This window comes from Monopterus albus, unplaced genomic scaffold (assembly GCF_001952655.1).
Source record: "Monopterus albus unplaced genomic scaffold, M_albus_1.0 scaffold10.1, whole genome shotgun sequence".
Classification (NCBI taxonomy): Eukaryota; Metazoa; Chordata; class Actinopteri; order Synbranchiformes; family Synbranchidae; genus Monopterus; species Monopterus albus.
In genome coordinates this window covers 2,924,444-2,935,882 of record NW_018127890.1, presented here as the reverse complement: position 1 = coordinate 2,935,882, position 11,439 = coordinate 2,924,444, and the positions used below count along the sequence as shown (strand labels likewise).

The 11,439-nt window shown below is 40.2% G+C and overlaps 1 protein-coding gene across 1 annotated transcript in view; it reads right to left on the bottom strand.

Moving 5' to 3' along the window:
• The window catches only part of crtc3 (CREB regulated transcription coactivator 3), a 38,336-nt gene extending 29,468 nt beyond the window's left edge, over nt 1-8,868 (bottom strand). The window contains 4 exon segments of the mRNA XM_020589897.1: nt 715-843; nt 3,484-3,597; nt 7,712-7,871; nt 8,395-8,868. Coding sequence (XP_020445553.1) covers nt 715-843; nt 3,484-3,597; nt 7,712-7,871; nt 8,395-8,420 — 429 coding nt within the window. The 5' untranslated portion in view covers nt 8,421-8,868.
• Between the last annotated feature and the right edge of the window lie 2,571 nt (nt 8,869-11,439).

Sequence of the window (11,439 nt, the reverse complement as noted above, 5' to 3'; positions counted from 1 at the left end):
AATTCGAATAAAAACTGACAGACCTAATGTGCCCTGTGCTGAATTATGATGCACATCACACATGTAATTGCTGACGGGTGACAATTCATAGCAAATAACTAAGCTGTAAATGGGAACAGTTTATATAACAACCTGGTGTGAAATCTTAGAAAGCCAAAATACAATGACAACAAACTATCAAAACTGGAACCAAAATGTAGCAGAAAAACATGCTTTTCTGTTCATACTCATTTCAGCTGTGAGGAGACTGTGGAAATGGATTTTGAAGGGTGTAGGTGAGAGTTTACATAAAAACACTGTTCCAGGAACTGTTTCATCACCATTAGAACAAACAGATCTGCTGCACTTTATGCTAAATACACACATGCATACTCAATCAGAGTGTGCGTTCAGAATATACTAGGAAACTCCTACTGTCAGTGTTCACCGGGCAAAAGTAAAGCACACAGTCTCGGCATCACATTTCAAATTAACATAGTGACTAATTCTGTTCCTGAGGCTACAGCAACAGCTGCCTACACAGGTGTCATCATACTTGAAACCACACCATAAACACAAACTACCATTAAAAAAACAACAGACAAACCACCTGGAAGCCATAACACCCACTTCCACATCGATGATTAACCTTTCATGATGAAGACAACATCTGCATCACATAGAAGCGTGTGTGTGAGATCGCCTACTGTGGGTGATTTAGGCTTGGAAGGATATCTGCCGTCCGTGCTTGTCGATGGGTCGGCAATGGGGAGAGTTGATACGGTTGCGGTCCCTATGGACCCTCTCAACCAGACCATGGTGGCGAGTCCCTCTGACAGAGTCCAACCCTGAAGGGAAGCCACCCTGAAAAAGAGACAGCAACAGGTTTTTCACACCAGACACCAACACAGTCTCCCACAGGTTGGCAGGAAGGACTGTTGACAACACTCTGAGAACGAAGAAGCAACTGAATATAGTCTCTTTTACTCTATGCATAACAGAATAAAAGTGTTTTCTTAGACAATACTTTCAAAGAGACTTGTTTGAATGCATTGCAGCAGTTGGAAAGAGGTGCTCTCATGCCAACATATTGTGCAATAAAACTGGAATAAAACAAACATATTTTAGTGCCATTGCAATTACTCGGATTTGACACTCAACCTTTTCAAAGAAGCACTGCTTCAATCATTCAGAGTGAATGTAACAGGAGTATGCAGAAGAAACAACACATTTCTTGGCTTTGTGTACACAGAAATTAGAAACTCATTTTCACTTGTATTTACAGTAAGTTTAAATCCCCAGTCTTTTATGGCTCTGTCTGCACTGTTAATACCTTCAATGGCTTCTGAATCCGTGTATATCCATGTATAAACTCCACATTTGAACACTGATCATGAGAATACTACACACAAACTACAGATTGGGGTTTTAAATAAATCTGTCAGTTTTAGTACACTCAAGCAGGATACTTTTTTGTACCCCACATTCATTTACAGTAATTGAATTTTGGCTAACAAAGCTTATCATCAAGTGGAATCGAGAAGGCTCGAGTCTGTAGGGTTTTGTTCCCAGGACTGAAAGTGAATAGACCGTGAGTGAGTGGGGCCTTTTCCGTCAATGCCGCAGTGCTGGCATTACTACTCCACAGTACCTCAAAGGGCCATTCTTTGAAGCAACAAGGGCACTTTCACCTGAACACTCTGTATCCCAGTGTAGCCTGCTCCTTAAAGAGCTGACAACAGGCCCAGTGCAGCACTGCTTCACGGAATGCTGAGAACTCCTTGCACTTATCTCTTATTTCATCTTTTTCCAGTCTTCAGAAATTCATCTAAATTATTGAACACTGAGGAAAAGCTTGTTTGCACTTCTAAAAGTCCAGTACAGAGTTTTCTGTTTTTACAGTTGGAACAGACAACATTAGGTCAGTGTGGTCAAACACAATTAGCCTTGAAAACCCCCTAAATGACAACAAGACCTTGAATTTGGGAGATGGCAATTGCAAGGTCAGCAGGGTTTTAAAGAAAACATTCTTGCTTAGTTTTGCATCAAACGCTTTTGCTTAAAAAGCATTTGGCTACATTCATACAAAGCAAAGCAGCTTATCTATAAGGCTGCATACAGACTGATGTGTGAAAAAATGCCGCCTCCTCATTTACTGTATTTGAATGGCGCTGCTGCGTTGGCACAGCTGGGGTGTTGGTGCAGGGCCGTCCAGTAACGAGGGTGAACCCCTGCTGCAACACACAGGAACATCACAGCTGCAAGTGCACGTTCCTGGTAGATTACGGTACTTTACATGAACAGTGTTTTTACTCTCTACTGAATTACTGACGTCTGTAGGGAATACTACTAAACCCTGTGCAAACACTGCACCTCCATGAGGTCGGCAGTCCATGTGATCATCGGGATGTCATAACTATTTCAATTTAAGCACACACAAAAATTAAAATTTGTCTTTCAACAATTTTTCTGAAATTAAATATTAAAATTGTAGGCATAGGCCTATACAATACCCCATTAACACCCAACCCACTCCAAAATGGTCTTATTCATTGGTACACTCTTTGTGCACATCTCCAATTTCCTGCCAGGAGTCTGAAAGACTGGTTCAATTAAAAAAAAAAAAATTAAAGACGTGGCCATGGAGAAGATGAGAAGTAGGGATGCAATCTAGCCCCCTTTAATTAATGAGAGGATGTTTCTTTTGCAGGTTAACATGTAAATGAATGGATTTCCCCTTGAAATGATTTTAAGGTTGTTTTACACTATTCCTTCACTAATACGCATGGTGCGCACATGCACAACATATGCTGCCTTCCTAAATAGTATTTTATCAACTTACTGGTACCTAAAGCAACACACCCCTGACAGTGCAACCCTTTGTATTTACATAAAGCAGTAATACATTTTGTTTGAACACCCAGTAAAAAATTCAATTCACCACACTTACTGGTTTCCCATGCACACAAAATCCCTAGTACTGGACTAGTGCGGGATAGCAAACTTTTATGGCATTGATCAAATTACAAAAATACCATTGAGTACTGAAAAATGCTTTTCTACATCTTTATTATTGATGATAATGTTAACAGAACATCAAGTTGTGGTAAATAGGTTTATTTTTTATATTATGAAACTGCTTTAAGTGCACAAAAATGCCAAATAATTGAAAAAATAAAACTAATGATCTGTACCAAAATGCATATGCATATTCTTTTGTTAAAACTGACATTATAAAACTGATAATGAAAAAAGTATCATTCAGGAACTGGTATCAAAGTCAAGGTATCGCTACCAGTATCAGACATTTTGGAATGATACGTATCCTGGGCTAAATCTTAAAAATTTGGAATTGAGCATTTTTTTTAATCACAGAAGCCTGAAACTAAGCTTAGTAAATGAAAAAGCATTCCATAACATAATTGCTGACTGCCTAATGGATGTGTTGAAGCATTCTGAAAGCCTGTGACGATGCTGTATAGTTGGACTGAAATGAGATTCTACCTGAAAGTCAGTACTGGTGTTGCTAATCTGGTTGACATTGGGCAGAGAGCCCCCATAGTATGGCGTCCGTGACTGGGATGATAGACGAAGCTGCTGGATCTTCTGAAACTGCACCTGTCAGTCAAAGGGAACAAACACACGGCTATCAGAGGTTATGAATTCTGCACATGCAGTCTTAATGTGTAAAGAAACAGCGTGTGGATGAAATTTACTACTGGTGCCAATTAGGGCTTTTCTTTGCAGCCATTGTCATTATTTCTTATATAATAGCAGATATCAGCTGTGTGGCTCCTTTGCTTCTCCCTCGTCAGTCACAACATTGCAGCTGTGAATGTCTAAAATCTCACTTGCTGATGCTCATTGTTATCTATGCCTCTGCTAATGCTTCACACCTAACTGTGGATGTATACAATTCAAATGCCGTAACACAAACAGCTACTCTTGCTCTCACACATCACAGCTCCTGTCCATGGACATTTAGACCTGTATGCTAAACAGCATAATAACAAACACCAATAGGCAGAATTCTGAAATTGAATGGAGCACAGCGGCATTGTACAAACACATCCAATTATTTGTCATACATAATAACATAAGGAACACATATTAATGGGACACATTTTAGGAAACGGATGGCTTGGCTTCCAAACCAGCCAAAAACAGGAGGCGGCTTATTCTACCATTGGAAGGTAAACGGAGCCAATCATCAGCTGTGATCACGAATAAGCAAATCACAGAGGCGTTTCTTCCTTGGACTACCAAAAGGGCAAAATTTGAATGTAAATGACTGACCCTTATGGGATTTTTTTTCAAGTGACAGAAAACAAACAGAGATCTTTTGAAAGAGATTTTGAATATGACAACAAATTAGGGAAATTTTAAAAACTGTATGCTTTGCCTCAACATTTGGCAGTTTGTGTGCGATAACTATTGTAACATGTTAAATATATCTACCTTCTACTAATTTATGCAATGGTTTATATTGTTTATCAGCAGGTTTTCCCAAACTAGTTTGTGTCTATTCATCTTTTCAGTTCATCAGCAGCTGCAGGATGTCTACTGCCAGAAACAAACAGCTGAAACAGAACAACAAAAAGGAGGCAGCAAAAACCACCTTTACAGTGGGCATTGTCCCTTCCCCCTGCACCTGAAAGCCATGATGAGATACTAATAAGATATGGTCTTGCTAAGACATTCATGACACAGCAAGCACATACAACTGTGAAAAAAAAAAAACTTGACTGCCCAAAGCCGCACCCAAGTCTGACAGGACATCGTGAGAAGGCACACCCAAGACCTTCAAATACAACATGTACCAGGGACCCAAAATGTCTATTTCATTCTCAGTTGATTACTAGAGTGACTTCATTCTTGACTCCATTCAGACTCAGAAGTTGGAGATGAGGACTGACCTTTTTTGTAATAGGCCATAATAATCTGGCATAAGATGTTGACATTAAAACCCGTTTGTCCACACCATGCTGTCTCCAGTGGACTTCCATCAAAGCGTACAAAAAAAACATTCACAGGTCACTTCTAAGTAGTGTGTGTACACTTACAAGTGGATTTGTTTGGCTACACACACAGTAAGCAAACTCCCTTTAAAATGGTGAGAGGTATGCCAGTTGTGTTTAATGCAGACCTTGATAGCTCAGACTCTGGAACAAGGACTTGACTTGGACTATTCTTTGGTAACTCAGACTTGACTCAAGCACTGTGGACTCGAGACTTGACTCACATCTGAGACTTAGTGACTCGACTACAACATTGCGGTTAACTGTGGTCAAAGAATGTCTGACTGTGACTCTCCCTGCAAGCCAAAACAGAGGAACACGCAGACAAACGCACATCCTCATGAAAAACTTTGATGTCCAGTAACGTTCAGTTTTCAACCTGTGACAAAGGGGGAAAAAACCGTATATATGTATGTGTATAAAAAAAAAAGAATAACTAAATGCCAGTTTAAAAATCTCCCTCCAGTGTTGGCGTTAGGTGTTCAGATTCAGTGGTGACTGGTGGAGATGTTGGAGCACCTACAGTATGTCTAATTCCAGCTGTTTGCTAGTAGCATGCCCTGTGTCCTGGCCTGCCTCGGCCTCACCGACTGGGCTCGTCTGCCTCACAGGGGTCACTGGCAGTTCATACCTTATGGCAAACATCATTCAATGTTGCCTCAAAACCGCATCCTCTTTGACTGGCCATAAAGGACTCTCCCTCTCACAGAAAGAGCGAACTGTGAATCAGTGGTATGAGAATAACCTGAAAATGGCCTATATATCCTGCCAGGAGACACCACTTTTATTACACGGAATTTGTATATGTTTGCAATTTTCATGAAGAGGAGAAAAAAAGCAAAGCAATAGCATCTTTTAAAAAAAGCATGTTGACTAAACTGACCATATGTGAGATTCACGGAGCCAATATAATTGCAGAGAAAAATCATATATTTGTTGGTGAACGTGCTCAATCTTCCTGGCCTGAGGATAGCAAAAAAACATTAGGTAATGGGCAACTGGAGACCTGAAGAATTGTCTTCAGTGAGTGACCAAATGCCAAGTCTGATCTAGCACAGTACAGCTAAGAGTCATTATGAACACAAAAAACTACACTTAAAATGTGTTCATCTCTCAATCTCCTTTTCATCGACACCAACTATATTCTCCTTTAATCATAATTTAGCTCCCCAACCTGACACTGAGCCATCAGGTGAACATCAATCCTTCTTGTTTTTAGGGCTGTAATTGACTTTTTATTATCAATTCATATGCCGATTACCTTTTAGTCATCACAAGTTCTGACAAGTTCTCAACGTGGCATCTTCAAATGTCCTGTTCTGTCTGTGCCGAACCCTCAAAACTTGCAATGATAGATGACAAAGAAAAGCAGCAAATACAACGAGAAGCTGGAGCCACAGAATGTTAGCACCGATTGCTCCAGTGTCTTTAGAGAGAGGAATTTGTACATTTCCCTATTTTATACTACTGTCGATATATCTTTGACTTTTGAACAGCTGGTTTGACAGAACAATACCTCTGAAAATGTCACCTTGGACTTTGGACACTTGTGACCATGTGTTTTTAAAATTTCTCTTTTTTTAACATTTTTGTTAATTAAAATAATTACTGCCACATTAAATAATAATGACAGCAACTGCTGCCCTCATGTAAAGTTTCTGAGTTACATGGTGCTAAAAACCAACTCTGAACGGAAGATCAGTGGTGACCAATTCCAGTCCTCGAGGGCCGCTGCCCTGCTTGTTTTCCAACTATCCCTGCCTGACCTGCTGCTGGAAGATACCAGTTCACTTTATCTTTCCTAATTCCACTTTCATCTAAGATGGTACCTTCCAGCTTCTTACTGGTTGAACACACCTGAGCCAGGTAATCAGCAGCAGGTCAGGCAGGGATAGTTGGAAAACAAGCAGGACAGTGGCCCTCAAGGACTGAAATTGACCACCCCTGGAACTCTGATGCTTCATTCAGAAGTCCGAAATACACTTAAATATAATTAACGGGAAATGTAAATGTAAGATGTATTTATTTTATCTGGGTTTTAAAAAAAACCTAAATATGACAACACAAAGCATGTGAATGTGAGTGTTGTGAATCATCATGCTTCAACAATTGGATGTGTTTCTCCAAATACCATAAGTTCTAAGTTTGCAAAGGGACCCCTGGACTCCAAATGGATAACAGCACCTGTCATACAAGCATAAGTGTATGTGACTGAGAGGACATGAAACATCTGAGCTGGTCCCACTTTCTGCAGCAGGGTTTAACACCAGCAAATTCATTCAATACAATAAAATGACAATATGAAGGAAATTCATATCTTAACAGCTATGACTGTATTTATAATGACACAACCAGGGGGATTTTTGGCTGGTGGTGCAAATGAGAAGAAGCTACTTTCCCATTTCCTGTTTCACTCTTTACTGTGATAAAAAAAAAAATGTTCAGTGTGATAAATGAAAATGATTTCACACCAAATTTATAACACATTGTTGCCATTTTCTTTGTCATTGATAGTTAAGGCTTGGTTGAACTCTGTTGTTATTAATTACACTGACCATCATTAGGTGTTGCAGCAGGCAGGATTTGCCACTGCTGAATGACTTTAAGAGGAGAAACAAGAAGTCGCTACTGGATGAATAGGAGAAATCTGTCAGTAGATGCAGTTCAAAGGACCACTGACAAATAATAGTGAACTGAGAACCAAGTGTATTTACCCTTGAAACGGTGAGGTCTGTCATCAGCTGTTCAAAGGCCCGCGTCTCCTCTGCTTGCTTCTGGTTGTGCAGCGCGATCTTTTCGCTGAACTTCCTGGGGTTTGAGCCACCTGTGCCCGGGGAGCCAGACATCGTGCGGGCCGCAGTTTTGCAACTTAAGCTATTGGGGAAAAAAGTGGAAGACGGTGCTGGGAGTCTATTTTGTAAAGTCTCTCAGTGAGCCGTGCAGGGAACCCATCAGAGTTTTAAAAACAAAGTGAACAAAACTGTCTGGTTGCAAGTAAATCCAAGTCAACTGGCTGCGGTATGACAGCTGAGTATGTTACTGAAAGCGGAGCTAGTGGCTAACGTTGCTAAGCTAACGTTAATAAAAGTTGTGTTCTTGTGCTTAGATAGAGGGGTAAAGAAAGCCTTTCCAAATTATACGTGCTTGCAAGTTAACTTTAATAACTTTGGAGACGAATGACGCGTCAATTAAACGAAGTTAATCGTTTTAATATAACTTCATATTGACATATTTCCATCGAACCACTTGTTTGAATCTAACTTAACGTTAACATAACGTTAGCTGTCACAGCTAACATAACACTGGAGCCGAGCGAAGTGCTTTCAACAGCTGCAGATAGCTATCTACGTTAACCGAACTGCTGTCAGTGCCATCTTAACAATTTTGACAAACGCACTTTACAAACTTCACCTCGTCCAACATCCAACAGACACCAATAGACTGAGAGATGGAGAAAGTTGGTAGCCTCTTTAGCTAAATGTTGCTACTAACGTTAGCAAAGCTTTGCTCGGTAAACTGTCCGTTGTGTCAACAAGTGTTTGCTACTCGTATCCAGACTTAACTGAGTTTCATTACCCACAAACGGGGAAACAAGCAACCTCCAAAAGGTAAATGTTCACACGTGATGCAGAAGCATAATCCACAGTTTCACACTTAAACTGGAGTCTTCGTTAATCCACGGGCAGGAGAGGTCTCAGACAAACTCCGTGAAGATTAACAAACAACGCCGACACAAAAGTGGTTTCTTCGTCGCCGCTAAACCACAGTTTCTCAGAGAAACAGCTGTTAATGTTTCCAGCGTATTAACCGTAGGTAGACAGGATACGCAACATCAACTCAGATCCACTTCTTCTTACTACTGCGAGAAAAACATTACCTCGTTAAACACCGTCGATGCCCGGTCTCTCCTCAGGAGGGCGACAGTTAGTGGATTATGTGTCTCCACGGGATTACTAATGACTTTGCTCTATACTCAGAACGGTCCGGAATTTAATCATGGTTTCGACAGTCTTCACCAAATTAAATTTAAAGCATTTTGAATAGCGCATAGAATCCAATTCAACCTCCTGTTGGTCGAATAATAAAGGGAAACAGACCAGAAACCCTACAATTATTTATTTAAAAGCCCATGGACGGATTGTGAGACAATGGGTCGCTGGGCACTGAGGTTCAAGGGCCTCCACCCCTCCACTGTCTTGGTGGTGTAGTCTTTTTGCGTTTATATCCCTATGTGTGTTTGGGGGCGGGGGGCATTTTGCCTCTTATGGTAATTTTTCACCTATTTCAAGTAATTTTGTGCCTTTTTATGGTTATTTTACATCTCTTTGTAGTAATTTTGTCTTTCTGTGGTCATTTTTCATGTCCTTATAGTAATTGTTTTTGTTTTGTTTTTTGACAGCGCTCTGTGACTTTAATGAGTCACTTCATACAAAGGAACAGGCCCAAGGGCCCCCTGACGGGCCTGTGTCTGTAAATTTATTGATATTTCTACCACATTTTGTCAATACCTCCCAGCTGTAGAACAATAATTCACAATAATATAATTAATCAATTAACCTTGTGGACTACTGAGCAGGCCTGCAAGACACAGGTCCCGGGGACCGAGGGGTCAATATTTTCTGTTTGAAGGCTACTGAGCTTAAAAGACCACCACAAAGAATCTAAAATGACTAGAAATGCCAAGGGGCACAGTGCCACTTAATCCATCTATGCCTGGACCCAGATAAGAGATGGAAAATTAAAAACTAATTAAAAAGAAAAATAAATTTTTTTTGCTAAAATCCAAACTCGTCAGTCACTCCAAACAGTGAGCTTCCTAGCAACCGTCTCTGAACAACTAAAACATAATTAATGTTACTGTCTACCACAGGCAAGAAAAAAAATATTTCAGAGCTTGATAAATGAAATTTAAGACTTCTAAGGCATTTTCAGAGTATCGTATTCAATTCAGTAGATGACCCGAGTTCAATACCTCTCAGCTGTAGAACAATAATTCACAATAACATAATTAATCAATTAACCTTGTGGATTACTGAGCAGGCCTGCAAGACGCAGGTTAAATTCTGCATCAGACTCTGGAGAGATGTCCTTTAGAAAAAGCAGTCTTCAGTCCTCTGGAGGAAGTCAAAGTGGGTTAACCCCTCTGCACCATGACCGTTCCTTTAGGACACCACCACCTGTGGACCAGTAGGATTTCACTAAATCCTGCAGACTGTTAAAGGCACTGTATAACAAACTGCCTGCACTGTCTCCCACACAGTCGCTTTACACTGCATTATGATACTCACATGGTTTTATTGTTGTATCTGGGTATTATATCCTCACACTAGTGCTGTATTACTATTGTGTGTATTGCCACTAGTGTGTAGTGTTACATATACAGTATAAATGTTCTGTTTTATTGTGTAGCCTAGTTGGAAATTACTATTCATATCTTTACATACAGTATAGTTCCATATAATGACTACAGTACCAGATTTGAACTACGAGACTCTCTATCCATCATCTATACCGCTTATTCCTGAATAGGGTCACGGGGGGTCTGGAGCCAATCCCAGCTGACACTGGGCGAGAGGCGGGGTCCACCCTGGACAGGTCGCCAGGCTATCACAGGGCTGACACTTAGAGACAAACACTCACACCCACTCCTAGGAGCAATTTAGTGTCACCAGTCAACCTAAGATTGTGGGAGGAAGCTGGGGTACCCAGAGAGAACCCACACAGGCGCAGGGAGAACATGCAGAATCTGTATAGAAAGCCCACCCCCCCGAGTCAGCCCGAGCTCAGAACCGGAACGTTCTTGCTATGAGGTGACAGTGCTAACCTATTGGGCTCTCTTGCATGAATATTTGCAAGATTAGCTAATATATGTTTTTATACCCTTTATATGTTTATATAACTATTGCCTTTTAGTTTCTTTTATTCTTTCTGAACAGCAGGCCTTTTCCTTCCTTTTAACCCGTCTGTGTAGCTGTAACGTGGCTTTTCAACTGGGAAATCAAGTCTTATCTGTACTTAGAAGTAAAAAGCAGCAGTACTACAAGTAAAAGTCTGCAAGTATTATCAGCAAAATGTACTTTAGATAATATAGTTAAATATTCATTATGCAGCAGAATGGCACCTGTTATATTATGTAAAACATTTACTGTATTTCATTATGATTACTAACGGTTTAAGATAAAGGCAGCATTTTAAGGTTGATGGTCAGAGAAAGATAATTTGAACTACATCATACTTTGTTGGTTGACAAATCTAACAATGCATCACATTTTATAAAACTAGTCAAATCTTCTGTAACTGGTATCTGTATCTGTAAAGTCATGGAGAAAAAGTAACAAAATGAAATACTCAGGAAAATTCTTTAAATTGTGCTTAAGTACTTTTACTTAGGTATTATACTAACCAACCACTGATTGCATAACTGTGAGATTAGGGAAAACAC